The sequence below is a fragment of the Larus michahellis genome, chromosome W, assembly GCF_964199755.1.
Source record: "Larus michahellis chromosome W, bLarMic1.1, whole genome shotgun sequence".
NCBI lineage: Eukaryota > Metazoa > Chordata > Aves > Charadriiformes > Laridae > Larus > Larus michahellis.
The window spans coordinates 5,467,459-5,482,614 of record NC_133929.1 but is presented as its reverse complement, the minus strand read 5'-3'; the positions used below and the strand labels follow the sequence as shown (position 1 = coordinate 5,482,614).

Below are 15,156 nucleotides of genomic sequence, written 5' to 3'. Positions count from 1 at the left end.
AGAAAATATTATACTTATTATCGACTGCATTTCCTCCCAGGTATAAATATTAGGGCCTAGGAATTGGTCTAATTGTTCTGATAGGCCTATTGGATCTTCCAGTAACCCTTTTAATTCCTTTTTAAAATTCCTGACTTCAGTGGGAGTCAAAGGAACGTTTACAAATCCTATCCCCCCTTGTGCTCCCCCCAGGGGTACTTCCCTTAAGGGGAATAAACTAACTCCTGGTGTTTCCTGCACCGTGTCTTGGTCTTCCAATTCCTTGACTTTAACAGAAGTTTTCCGCCGTAACCTAGGAGAGTTTGTAAGTGATGCTTTTTCAATTAACCTCTGAGACCTGTCCGACCTTCCCCTAGCACTAGGTGTCAGCTCTTTCCCAGGAGAAGGGGGGCTGTTGGAGGGAGGCGGTAGGGAGGGGGCAGAATTTCCAGAGGATCCCACCGCTTCTCCTTTTCTTCCCTTGGGATCTCAGATATGTTAAAGGTACTAACTCCTTTTGGCCAAATCTCCCCTTTCCAGCAGGAGGCATATTCACTCTCCTTTGGGCTGAAGGATTCTTTAGAGTTTACATAAAGGTTTAAAGCCTGGCATATCCACCCTTCAAAGGACCCATATCTAGGCCAATACAAATGGTCTGCTCGTATAGGTTCCTTTGTCCATTCTATCATACAATACTGAATCATTTTAACTTTATCCTTATTTTTAGTATCCGGATCAATATTCCAATTAGCCAATTTTATCCCCAAAGGACTGTCTTGGGGTATATCTGCCGGCACTTTCCCGCTCCCCTTTTCCCTGGGACTCTTTTTACTTATCTTTTGTCCCATTTCCCTGGGGCTGTCTTCTGCTCACCACAGCAGTCAAGCACCCAATTTTCCCGGGGCTGTCTTTCACTCAATTTCTGACGCTTTGTCTCTTCACTGGCCAATTCCCTCGTGGGAGATTGGAACCGCGGTTAGAAAGACTCCACACTCGCTCCCCAGATCCGGACTGTCCGGTCCGAGTTCCACACACACAGCAATCAAGCCCCAAACCCGCCCAACCAAGCAGTACTTACAGTCCTGTTTTCTTGCCTGGGTCTTCGTGCACAAGAATTATGGGCTACTGTGGTTTTTCCTGGGGAGACTTACCCCTTTTGCTTTATGAGTCCCTCCTCTTGTGGGATTATCAGCTTGGAGTCTCAACAGGCACCAGGAAGTCCTTCGAGCAGGCTGCCGAAATCGGTGGGGTGCACCTCCTGCTCGGGGTCTCGAAGCCCACTGGGACCAAGTGAATTCTCCTGGATGAGCCCCCAAATTGTAATAAACAGCCAGATCCCTTAAACAGAAATGGCACTTATTTTATTATAGGGACAAAGCCAATAAAGCAAAAGCACAGCGCTGGGTGCATGACTCAAGTCAGAGGCACACCAGCTAACACTTCACCCATGTCTTATATACAGTCAATATTGCATACGTATTCACTATTTTAGACAGAGTAATTGTTTATAATGATTGATTATCATTAGCCCCTTTTCTCTTCTATTTGTGTGTTTCCTTCTGACAATTGTTTCTGAGGATCGATGATCTTCAGTTCCCTTTTCCCATGCATCTGTTTCCTTCTGGTAGGATCAATTATCATCAACTCCCTTCTCCCATGCATCTGTTTCCTTCTGTTAATCACTTGTGGAGTCTTTTGGAGAAGTTCTCTTTTGTTTCTCTCGGATGTTTTTCTTCATGATGTTTTTCTTCATAGCTGCTGTTAGTTGTTATCTTTGAGGTTTCTCATGTTTCCTAATTTACTAAAGGTTAGTTATCCTTATAAGTCAAAGATTTATAGCCTTGTTATTATGGCGAAAGCCAACAATACCTTCACTATTTTTCACAATATTAACTAGAAAAATGAAATGTAACATGTAATCGAAGCAACCAAGGGACCCTGCCGTTGCTGCTAAAAGTCCTCTATACAGCCCCAACATCATTTATAGAGAAATAGTAACTAGACATCCCAGACCTAGTAAACCCCACTGATTACTACCCCCTATTAGTATTTCAGGTGGGTAGTGATGAAATGGGTAGGAGGAGGCCGAAATCAATTAAAAGAGATTTTAGAGCCTTAGGGCAGCAGCTCAAGGGGTCAGGAACACAAGTTGTCTTCTCTTCTATCCCACCAGTGGCAACTGTGAATAAAGAAATTATAGGAAGAGGCAACAGATCAACTTGTGGCTCTGGGACTGGTGTTACAGGCAGGGCTTTGGGTTTTTCGAACATAGGTGGCTATATGAGACACCTGGCATGCCATTGTCAGGTGGGACACAGCTGTCCCAGAGGGGGAAAAGAATTTTGGGGCAGGAGTTAGCAGGGCTCATTGACTGGTCTTTAAACTAGATATGAGGGGGGAAGGGGAGATAACTGGGCCTGTCAAGATTAAACCTGAGGAAAGCATGCCACGGTTTGAAGGAGACCACATTAGTGAGGACTCCCACTCTGACATTTCATTAGAGAAAGGTGATAGACGTTTAGAAATTACTGCTAGAGAACATTGGGAAAACCCTTTCCTAGAAGGGGAAAAGGGTACTAGGCTAAGAGTTAACAAAGCTCATGGACAGAGCTTTAAGCCGAAAGTTAAGGGGGAAGGGGATGAAACCAGGCCCGCTGGTAATGAACCTGAGTGTCAAGGGCCAAAGATGGGGGTGAAATCAGTAGCCCAGGTCAAGTGCATCTACGCTAATGCATGTAGCATGGGCAACAAACAGGATGAGCTAGAAGCCATTGTGCGGCAGGACAACTACGACATAGTTGCCATCACGGAAACGTGGTGGGATGATGGTCATGACTGGAATGCTGCAATGAGTGGCTATAAGCTCTTCAGAAGGAATAGGCAAGGAAGGAGGGGGGGGGTGTGGCTCTGTACATTAGGGAGCTGTTTGACTCTATAGAGATAGACTCCAGTGATGAAGAAGTTGAGTGTTTATGGGTAAGGGTGAAAGGGAAGGCTAACAGAGGTGATTTTGTGCTGGGAGTCTGCTATAGACCACCCAACCAGGATGAGCAGGTTGATGAGGTATTCTATAAGCGGCTGGCTGCAGTCTCGCAAACGCCAGCCCTTGTTCTAGTTGGGGACGTCAACTTACCAGACATCTGCTGGAAATATAACACAGCAGAGAGCAGGCAGGCTAGGAGGTTCCTTGAGTGCATGGAGGATAACTTCCTGACACAAATGGTAGGTGAGCCTACCAGGGGAGGTGCCTTGCTAGACCTACTGTTCACAAACAAAGAAGGGCTAGTGGGGGACGTGGAGGTCGGAGGCCGTCTTGGGCTTAGTGACCATGAAATGGTTAAGTTTTCCATCCATAGTGAGGTAAGGAAGGGGGTTAACAAAACCTCCATCTTGGACTTCCGGTGGGCAGACTTTAGCCTGTTCAGAAACCTGGTGGGGAGAGTCCCGTGGGAGGTAGTCCTGAGAGACAAAGGAGCCCAGGAAGGCTGGACGCTCTTCAAGAGGGAAATCCTAAAGGCCCAGGAGCAGGCTGTCCCCATGAGGCGCACAATTAAAGGGCGGGGAAAATGGCCGGCCTGGATGAACAAAGAGCTCTTGATGGGACTTAAGGAAAAAAGGAAGGTTTACCACCTTTGGAAGAGGGGACAGGCAACTCAGGAGGAGTACAGAGATCGTGTTAGGTCATACAGAGAAAAAATCAGGAAGGCAAAAGCCCAGCTGGAACTCAACCTGGCAATTAACATAAGGGACAACAAAAAAAGTTTCTATAAATACATCAACAAAAAGAGAGTGACAGAGAATGTCCATCCCTTACTGGATGCGGGGGGAAACCTTGCAACCAAGGACGAGGAGAAGGCTGAGATACTTAATGCCTTCTTTGCCTCTGTCTTTAATAGTCAGACCAGCTACCCCCAGGGTGTTCAGCTTCTTGGGCTGGAAGATAAGAATGGAGAACAGGACAACTCCCCTGTAATCCAGGGGGAAGTAGTTAATGATTTGCTTATGCACCTGGACACGCATAAGTCTATGGGGCCGGACGGGATTCACCCAAAAGTTCTCAGGGAGCTGGCAGGAGAGCTCACCAAGCCTCTCTCCATTATCTATCAACAATCCTGGTCAACAGGAGAGGTGCCGGATGACTGGAGGGTGGCTAATGTGACGCCCATCTACAAGAAGGGTCGGAAGGAGGATCCCGGAAACTACAGGCCTGTCAGCCTGACCTCGGTACCGGGAAAGATCATGGAGAGGATCATCCTGAGTGAGCTCTCAAGGCAAGTGCAGGGCAGCCAAGGGATCAGGGCCAGCCAGCATGGGTTTAGGAAAGGGAGGTCCTGCCTGACCAACTTGATCTCTTTCTATGACCATGTAACCCACTTTCTCGATGAGGGGAAGGCTGTGGATGTTGTCTACCTGGACTTTGGTAAGGCCTTCGACACCGTCCCCCACGGCATTCTCCTGGAGAAACTGGAGAATCATGGCATAGACAAGTGTACCCTCCGCTGGATAAAAAACTGGCTGGATGGCCGTGCCCAGCGAGTTGTGATTAATGGAGCAAAATCTGGTTGGCGGCCGGTCATCAGTGGTGTCCCTCAGGGCTCAGTTTTGGGGCCAGTCTTGTTCAATATCTTTATTGATGATCTAGACAAGGGGATTCAATGCACCCTCAGTAAGTTTGCGGATGACACCAAACTAGGTGGGAGTGTTGATCTGCTTGAGGGTCGGAAGGCTCTACAGAGGGATCTAGACAGGTTGGATCAATGGGCCAAGGCCAATGGGATGAGGTTTAATAAGGCCAAGTGCCAGGTCCTGCATTTTGGTCACAACAACCCCGGGCAACGCTACAGGCTTGGGGAAGAGTGGCTGGAAAGCTGCCCGGCAGAAAAGGACCTGGGAGTGTTAGTGGACAGCCAGCTTAACATGAGCCAGCAGTGTGCCCAGGGGGCCAAGAAGGCCAATAGCATTCTGGCTTGTATCAGGAATAGCGTGGCCAGCAGGAACAGGGAAGTGATGGTGCCTCTGTACTCGGCACTGGTGAGGCCTCACCTCGAGTACTGTGTTCAGTTTTGGGCCCCTCACTACAGGAAAGACATTGAAGTGCTGGAGCGTGTCCAGAGGAGAGCCACCAAGCTGGTGAGGGTTCTGGAGAACAAGTCCTATGAGGAGAGGCTGAGGGAGCTGGGCATGTTTAGTTTGGAGAAGAGGAGGCTGAGGGGAGACCTCATTGCCCTCTACAACTACCTGAAAGGAAACTGTAGAGAGGCAGGGGTTGGCCTCTTCTCCCAAGGGAATAACGACAGGACCAGAGGAAATGGTCTGAAGCTGAGGCAAGGGAGATTTAGATTAGATATTAGGAGGAATTACTTTACTGAAAGAGTGGTCAGGCACTGGAACAGCCTGCCCAGGGAGGTGGTGGATTCACCATCCCTGGAGGTATTTAAGAAACGTGTAGACATGGCTCTCCAGGGCATGCTCTAGTGCCCAAGATTATTGTTTGTGGTGGGGTGTTATGTGTGGGGTTGTGGGTGTGGAGTTTAGTAGGTGTGTGTGTGTTTGTTTTTTTGTTTGGTGTTTTTTTTTTTTTTTTTTTTTTTTTTTGTGGTTGGACTCCATGATCTCAGAGGTCCCTTCCAACCACTAAGATTCTGTGATTCTGTGACATGATTTATCTAAGAACTAACTACTAGAACTAACTACTTGCACTCTAAGCCTGGACTGTTAGTAGTCATGAACCTAATACAGAAACAACACAAAAAACTCCATGCTAGTCCCTCAATAGTTCTCTGCATTACAAGAAAAAAAATCCTAGAAATCCATTCATTTCTTCTAGTATAGTACCGACAATCCACAGAAGGCCCAGGATTACAGCTGCTTGTGCTACATGAGGGCACAGACTTGTGTAGTTAGTTTGAGAAGAGCAAGTGCTGTTGCTGTCTCCATTTCCTATGGCTAATAAGCAGATCTACTATTCCGACAAGTATTTTGACGAGCAGTACGAGTATCGGTGCGAGACTGGGAGGGCTGGGCTGGGCTGGCTGAAGGCCTTAGAAAGGGGCCTTTGTTGCCCCTTTCAGGAGAAGGAAAGGCATGATTTGGGTGGGTGCCTCTTTCTCGGACTGTGAGGTGACTTTAGGAGAGTAAGCACTGCTAGTGTTGGTGGTGAGCGCGGCTCTAGAGAGCGACGTTATTAGCTCATCTCTGTGAAACCAGGGTAGCTGAAACCTCCCGGACAGGAGCAGCATCTTGCCTCTTTATCACAGGCACCCACGATAAAGATTGGGGGGGGGGGGGGAATCAGGCGATTCAATTGTTTGGTTTGGTCTGTCTTGTTTCCTTTTTGGAGTCGTCTCTAGTAAGCGGGCAATGCCAACTCCAGTCAGAGGGTACTGAAGGAAGCAGTGGGGATTGAAGCCCGCTGGGTTTCCCTGGCACAGTGGCTGTGGTAGAGATAAATGCTGCTGCGTAGAGGCCAGCACTGATGGATGGTATGAGCTTGACTCTAGCTGCTGAGACCTGGGTAGCCTTCTATATGTTCTTTTAAAGCTATGCTGTAGCACTGATCTGTTCTGAATTGTAACTGATGCTAGCAGGAGTGACTTCTAAAAGTGTAAAGTATGTATTTTTCTAATCACTTTAATTGCTCATATGATAGTTAATTGCCATGAATGTACTTGTGTACCACAAGTACTGTGATTAGAGCATGCAGGGGACTGAATCTTCTGTTTTAGGCAATAAATTGAAGATTTCAGTGTGCAGTTGCATTAAAGATGTAATGTTTGGTAGGCAAAGTGAATTTAAAATTGCTTTTTTGAACTGATGCCTCATAATCCAGTTAGTATCCATTAACACTGTAGGCTTCTTTCTAGGAGGTTTTTGGTATTTGTTAACTGAACTTGCTTATTGTCTTTCAGTATGGATTTGTGCAAGTTTTCTAGTGTATACTAAGACAGGTGTTGGTGTGTGTGCAATATGAGTTTAATAATTAAACTTCTACAGACATGTGATGCTGCCAAGAGAACTTTCAAAGCAAGTACCAAAAACTCATTTAATGTCCGAAGAGGAATGGAGACGACTTGGTGTTCAGCAAAGTCTTGGCTGGGTTCACTACATGATCCATGAGCCAGGTAAGCACAGCTAAATAAAACAAGATGAACAAAGGAGTCTAAAATACCACACCTCTGGTGCTTGAAACTGAAGCTCAGTGTGTAGTTACTTTCCTCTAGAATCCAATTGGAGTTTCCTGCTAAATGTTTAGACTTCTTTATCTGCCTGTTATTTTTACCAACATAAGTAGTGTAGCGACCTTTATTCTAAACCTTCACCCCTCACTCTTGGAACTGGACGTGCAAAATGCTAGCTTCCTTCTAGGTATCTGCAGCCTCTTAGCAGACAAAACACACTAGATTTAAATATGTTCCTATCTCTGTCTATAAAAAGAGGTTTTGGTGAGATCTTGAGTTATGTTAGTATCTCAGTGACTGCCCCAAACTTGATGTAGCAGCACATCTTTGTATAATGAAATTGACATACCTACCTCATACAAAACCTTAATAGATGCTCACCTAGATGAGGTCCTGTATCAATGCTATGAAAAAAATCTGTAGTATAGTTTGAGCTCTAGCTATACTGCCTGCTAAAAGCTACACTGAAGCCAGGGTCTTTTCAGTTACTGAGCTGTGAAGCTCTAAAACTTCGCTAAGTATAAAATACTGAGAACAACCATTCTAAATACCTTTTTAGTCAGTCTTGTGACTAACTGGTGATTTAACTGGTGGTGGATGAATTGCAATTAGTCCCATGGAGTTCCAAGCTTCCAAAGAACCAGTAGTAGTAATTAGCCTAATCTTCCAGTGTTTGTCTTATCTGGGCACCTTTGATACTTGAGCTTTTTTTGAAGGTATTTATGATTAAGTCAATGTTCATGTAGTCAACTTCTGTTGATAACTAAAGTGGCTTTTGATGCTTGTCACTTAGTACATACTTGACCAGGACAGAATCACCACTTTATTGGAGCAAGTTACAGTGATGAAGTTCATCAAATAGCCCAGTGTAGAGACAGAACTGGTACCACTTCTGCTGTTTGGGGCTGGGGTGTTGGGGTTTTCTGGCTTTGTGGGGTTTTTTTTGTGTGTGTGGTTTTCTTGTTTGCTTGTTTTGTGTTGTTTGTGGTTTTGGTTTTTTTTTTTAGTACTTCCTTAAGCTTACGAAACTGCCAACTTTTGGTATTAAACTTTCAAAGGCATCTGTGACTATTCCATGGTTACTACAAAGTTGATCTGGAAATACCATACATGGAGACCTTCCTGTGGACTTGATTTCTTAGTCTGCTTGTTATCTGACGGGAAGTTTCAATTATTGTTCAAGCTCTTTTAAATCAAAGAAGTATCTGTAATCAGGACTTGAGTGACAGGCTGACGCTTTGTTCAATTTTATTTTCAGAGCCACATATTCTTCTTTTCAGAAGACCCTTTCCAAAGGATGAACAAAAATAAACTGCCTTCTAGAAATCTCCTAAATCTTTTAGAGCTTTACGTGTATGAGTGTATACATGTTGGTAGTATTCAGTGAATACTTGAAAGTGTACAAAACATACATCCATACACGTGCATGAGATGTATTATTTACAGCTACAAAGCTCAGTCAAATGCAATTCCAAGTAGGCTGCAATGATATTAAAAGATTAATGAAGTTATCTTTAATGGAATTGCCTGTTTGACTTTTTAATTTGTTTAAGTTTACATATTGCATGTTCTGACTAGATAATCTCATTACCTGTGTTCAATAACTTTCACACTTTTCTACTAAACAGTTTAGCATGTTCAAATTCAATGGCTCCATCTGTTCAGTAGTAGGCATAAAGGAATAAACTTTTAATGCTCTGTAAAACCTGAATGTCCTAATTAACCAGACAAAACTAATATTCTTGTCTAACATGTTAGAAGAGGGGGAAAAAAAAGTTGAGGAAAAAAATTTAACTTGGCAAAGCTACTTTGTTTCTATGCAGGAATTGTTTTAGCCTGCTGTTGTGGTTTCAGTTGGGACAGAGTTCTTACTAGCAGCTGGTATAGTGCTATGTTTTGGATTTGGGAATAGTGTGATAGCTCACTGGTGTTTTTAGTTTCTAAGCAATCAAGGCTTTTTCTGCTCATACTGCCCTGTGGGGGGGGGGGAGAGGAGAGGAGGAGCTACAGCTGGGGCAGCTGACCCCAACTGACCAAAGTAATAGTCCATGACACGTGATGTCATGCTCAGTATATAAAGCTGGGGGGAAGAAGGAGGAAGGGAGGGATGTTTGGAGTTACGGTGTTTTGTCTTCAAGTAACCGTGGAGCCTTGCTTTCCTGGAGATGGATGAACACTTGCCTGCCAATGGGAAGTACTGAATGAATTCCTTGTTTTGCTTTGCTTGCACATGTGGCTTTTGCTTTACTTATTAAACTGTCTTTATCTCATCCCATGAGTGTTTTGTGGTGTTTTTTTTTTTACTCTTCTGATTCTCTCCCCCATCCCCCTGGGGGTGAGTGAGCACCCATGCAATGTGTCATGCTCAACCACGACACTTGCAGTCGTAAGTTTCTGACCCTTATTTGAGTTACTCTTACAAAAATATAAAGTTAAAAGTAAATCAAGTGAGTTTTGCAACTGCTCCTGACTAGTTCCTAAATAGCAGCTAAGTAATCTGAAAAGAAAGGTGGCAGTGATAGGTAATACTCAGACTAGCCTCCAAGAGCCCCAAACTATTGGACTCTGGAGTTGATGCTGGTTGTAATGTGATTACTTATCCTGCAGTGACTTAAGCTATCTCTATGGTTTAAGCTTGTCCTAAGGTGTTTAGTATATTAAAAACTTCATTGAGCTTTTTAATACTTAAGTTATTTTAGTAGTACCAATTATCTTTCTGTCCCAACCTTTAAGTCGGGCTTTAGCCTGCACTTCCCGCCTTGTTGGTTTGGGTTGGGTTTTTTTGGTGTTTTCTTTTCCTCCTAGGAAGCTAGCTTGTACTCTTTCTGGGTGTGGACAGCAGTGGTTTAGAAGTGTGGTCAAAGTAAACAGTGCTTTCCATCTAACAAACATCGCTGATAGCAGAACAGTACATATTCAATTACGTGAAGCATAAAAGGCCATAGCTAATACAGTAAAACTCTAATCAGTCCTTATTTAGAGAGTTGTGCGTCAGCATAGGTGAGTGAGTACATGGACTCAATATAAACAAGTTCAGAGGTGATTAGTTGCTGCAAACTGGTCCCTGTGGTAGTAGCCCTGCAATAAGGTTAGGTTTGGTTTTTGTTTTTTTTAATAGTGCCTCAGTATAACTTGTTTGAATGCAGTCTACAATATCACTGATACTGTAAAGGTGATATGGTGCTAGAGAGAGGTAAATGATGCCGTGGAATAACTGGAATGCAGTTTTGATCAGGTCAGAACAGAAAAGCAGTTCATTGCTGTAGGAGAGAACACAGCCAGTTACAGAGTTCATGTACCATTTAGGTTATACAACTTGTTCTCTCACTGTTGTGTGAAAAGGGGCAAAGCAGTTTTGGCAGAAAATAAACCCCCTTGCGTTCTAACACTCCTCACCGAGGTAGGAGGCCAGGTGCAGCTAGGTTTAAATTCTGAGTGATGCCCAATTCAGCACTATCAGTCCAGTCGCGTTTAATATGCATTAAACTGTTATGATTTGGATACACTAATAGTGGACTGCACCTTCAGTCTAGTCATGCTCCTGAACTAGCACGGCCACTCTCAAGTCTTTGGTCGCGTTCAGTGAGAAACTGAAATGACTAGCTACTTAAAAAAGTGCAGTTTATTTAAACAACAGGTATATAAGTTCTTAGGATTGCCGGTGATAAATACACTGTCTGCAAAGCACGTGCAAATGAAAGTATTGTTACATATACAAAACGCACGACAAAGTTATAAACGATACAGCCTGGCTCTAAATGTAGAAAAGAGAGTCTTTAGAGAAATTTCTAAGTTTCCCGAGGAAGCGCTCGGTATAGTCTAAGTCTTACCCAAAGGCGTCCCTATGGGGGGGAAGAGAGGCTCAGCCCGTCGACTGCTCCCAGAAGTCAGTGATGGAATTCTTTGAGATGGTGCCTTCCCTGGGTATCCCCCTTCTCTTGGGCTATTTTTATACTCTTTGTTATCTTCAAGGTGGAGTTTGAGTGACTTTAGTCATACATACTTTTATCATGATTGGTGTAAAATTCTCTCGCTTCACAATTAAAGGTATAGTTTACGAGAAATTCAGGGCGCAGACTCAAGAAGGAGTGGTCGCACCTTGGAGGCGGGTAGCCTTCGGGATGGAGGTGTGTTTTGGTATTATAATGACATTATAATGAGCAAAGTTCACACAAAGGACAGCATTTCATCAAAATTTGACAAAAAGTTGGCTCTGAGCATCTAGCGGGCAGCTAATTGGCAGCTTATCTGTTTCATGGTATCATCCCATTCCCATATCCGCTATACATCATAAGGTAAAGCCGCAGAATAATTGCATTCCGTCCCATACCTTATGTAGGTTATCAGGGAACCACAGATGTATTCTTCATGCCAGCTGTGGCTATTTTCTACCTCAGAAGCCTCTTGATTTTATACTTTTCCTTAATGTGTGAACAATGCTGTATTTTTAGCCAATTTAGTATTTATTCCACACTCACCAAACCATGTCAGATAAGCCGAACTACAGTAAATCACAACAAAGAGTGGTAATGCGTTACTTCAGTTAGGGAGGTTCCAGACAGTCAGATAAGGAACTCCTAGACAATACCTTTTTAGTAAAAACTTACTACTTTGTTAATTGTGTTGACTTGGTGAGACTGTTAGGTCATGCTGCAAATATTTCTGAACTAGTAAGGCCTATGAGGTGTTAACTATTCTATTTTCACAGTGACTCGCCATAAATACTGCATGGACCTATATCATTTGACTGCTAAAGCTGTAGAGATTGGAACAGTGTGGCCTAGATGTTTCCTACCCAATTCTGGAGCCATCATCCTAATAGAAAGAATAGTGGGGAATTATACTTATGCTTAGTCTCAATTCATACAGGCATTCTGGGGACAAAGATCAAATGTAGTGTAGAACAGGTCTTGGTACCCTGCCTCAGGTAGGATCAAACCAAGGAAGCTGTATCAGTCTAATTCTACTCTGTCTGGGTAGGGGTTGTTCATGTATGTGGTGAAATATGCTGTCTGTCTTTAACTCACAGCTGCCAACTATTTGACTCTCAACCATCAGCTGCTCAAAATGTTTAATGTCAATAATGTCTCAAAAAAACATTGTTTGCTGTGGCTCTACCCAGGAGCTGCAGCATGAGCTCATTCCCTTGCATATCTGCTTCTCTGCCTTGCCCCTGACTCCCCAGCTGTCACTGTGGCAGTGGGACTTCATTGGAATACCCATATGGAGCCAAGCCCTTGACCATGGCACCACCCTGCATGTTCTGTTGTTGACTGGTAGTGACATCATTTTTTTGGTGCCACTCTGAGAGGTATGTGGGTAGACTGGTACATTGCAATTGGGTGCTGCAGCCCTTCCTTGCTATGTCCTTGGAGAGGCAGTTGGGCTGGGCTTATCACGAGGCAGTGAGGTAAGGGTGGTGATAGCCCTGCATTCCCCTGCTCCCTTCCCTCCTTTTCCCTGACCAGTTATGTAACTGGGGGCGGGGAGCAGCTTCCCCTGAGGTCTTCTCCCACAGAATCTTCATGGATGGAAAGGACCTTTGAGATCATCAAGTCCAACCAAACAACCTACAATCTCTGCCACTAGAGCATGCCCTGAAGCACCAAATCTAGACATTTCTTAAATGCCTCTAGGGATGGTGACTCAACCACCTCCCTGGGCAGGCTGTTCCAGCGCCTGACCACTCTTTTAGTAAAGTAATTCTTCCTAACATCTAATCTAAACCCCCCCTGCCACAGCTTCAGACCATTTCCTCTGGTCCTGTCATTATTCACCTGGGAGAAGAGGCCACCACCCACCTCTCTCCACCCTCCTTTCAGGTAGTTGTAGAGGGCAATGAGGTCTCCCCTCAGCCTCCTCTTCTCCAGGCTAAACATGCCCAGCTCCCTCAGCCTCTCCTCATATGACCTGGTCTCCAGACCCCTCACCAGCCTGGTAGCTCTCCTCTGGACATGCTCCAGCACCTCAATGTCCCTCCTGTACAGAGGGGCCCAGAACTGAACACAGTACTTGAGGTGAGGCCTCACCAGTGCCGAGTACAAAGGCACCATCATTCCCCTACTCCTGCTGGCCACGCTATTCCTGATACAAGCCAGAATGCTGTTGGCCGCCTTGGCCCCCTGGGCACACTGCTGGCTCATGTTAAGCTGGCCGTCCACCAGCACCCCCAGGTCCTTTTCTGCTGGGCAGCTTTCCAGCCACTCTTCCCCAAGCCTGTAGCGTTGCTTGGGGTTATTGTGACCAAAATGCAGGACCCGGCACTTGGCCTTATTAAACCTCACACAGTTGGCCTTGGCCCATCGATCCAGCCTGTCCAGGTCCCTCTGTAGAGCCTTCCTACCCTCAAGCAGATCAACACTCCCACCTAGCTTGGTGTCATCTGCAAACTTACTGAGGGTGCACTCAGTCCCCTCATCCAGATCATTGATAGAATCATAGAATCATAGGGTTGGAAGGGACCTCTGGAGATCATCTAGTCCAACCCCCCTGCCAGAGCAGGGTCACCTACAGCAGGTTACACAGGAACATGTCCAGGCGGGTTTTGAATGTCTCCAGAGTTGGAGACTCCACCACCTCTCTGGGCAGCCTGTTCCAGTGCTCTGCCACCCTCAAAGTAAAGAAGTTCCTCCTCATGTTTAGGCGGAACTTCCTATGTTCAAGTTTGTGCCCATTGCCTCTTGTCCTGTCCCCGGGCACCACTGAAAAGAGCCTGGCCCCATCCTCCTGACACCCACCCTTTAAGTATTTATAAGCATTGATAAGGTCACCCCTCAGACGTCTTTTTTCCAGACTGAAGAGACCCAAATCCCTCAGCCTTTCCTCATAAGAGAGGTGTTCTAGTCCCCCAATCATCTTTGTAGCCCTCTGCTGCACCCTTTCCAGCAGTTCCCTGTCCCTCTTGAACCGGGGAGCCCAGAACTGGACACAGTACTCCAGGTGCGGCCTCACCAAGGCAGAGTAGAGGGGGAGGATGACCTCCCTCGACCTGCTGGCCACACTCTTCTTGATGCACCCCAGGATGCCATTGGCCTTCTTGGCCACGAGGGCACATTGCTGACTCATGGTCATCCTGTTGTCCACCAGGACTCCCAGGTCTCTTTCCACAGAGCTGCTCTCCAGCAGGTCAGCACCCAACCTGTACTGGTGCATGGGGTTGTTCCTTCCCAGGTGCAGCACCCTACACTTGCCCTTGTTGAACTTCATAAGGTTTCTCTCTGCCCAGATCTCCAACCTGTCCAGGTCTCTCTGTATGGCGGCACAGCCTTCCGGTGTGTCAGCCACCCCACCCAGCTTGGTGTCATCAGCAAACTTGCTGAGGGTGCCCTCTATCCCCTCATCCAGGTCATTGATGAATATATTGAAGAGGACTGGACCCAGTACTGACCCCTGGGGAACACCACTCGTCACTGGTCTCCAACTAGACTCTGTGCCCCTAATCACAACCCTCTGAGCTCTATCTTTCAACCAGTTTTCTATCCCCCCCACTGTCCATTCATCTAACCCACACTTCCTAAGCTTCCCTATGAGGATGCTGTGGGAGACCGTGTCAAACGCCTTGCTTAAGTCAAGGTAGACCACATCTACCGCCCTCCCCTCATCTATCCATCTAGTCATGCCATCGTAGAAGGCTATCAGATTAGTCAGACATGATTTCCCCTTGGTGAATCCATGCTGAGTACTTCTGATAGCTTTCTTTTCCTCCACATGCCTTGAGATGACGCCCAGAACGAGCTGTTCCATCATCTTTCCAGGGATGGAGGTGAGGCTGACCGGCCTGTAGTTCCCCGGCTCCTCCTTCTTGCCTTTCTTGAAGACTGGAGTGACATTGGCTTTCCTCCAGTCCCCAGGCACCTCGCCTGTTCTCCAGGACTTTTCAAAGATGATGGAGATTGGCTCAGCAATGACTTCTGCCAGCTCCCTCAGCACTCTCGGGTGCATCCCATCAGGGCCCATGGACTTGTGAATATCTAGATGATCTAATTGGTCCCTCACTCGC

General features: G+C 45.7%; 1 protein-coding gene across 1 annotated transcript; it reads left to right on the top strand.

The window, feature by feature from the left end:
• Positions 1–5,116: 5,116 nt before the first annotated feature.
• Positions 5,117–8,571, top strand: LOC141735519 (cyclin-dependent kinases regulatory subunit 2-like). Its single transcript, XM_074568433.1, has 3 exons — positions 5,117–5,980; positions 6,973–7,100; positions 8,416–8,571. Exons 1-3 carry the CDS (start codon positions 5,922–5,924, stop codon positions 8,466–8,468), a joined length of 240 nt encoding a protein of 79 aa, XP_074424534.1. The 5' UTR covers positions 5,117–5,921; the 3' UTR covers positions 8,469–8,571.
• Positions 8,572–15,156: the final 6,585 nt, after the last annotated feature.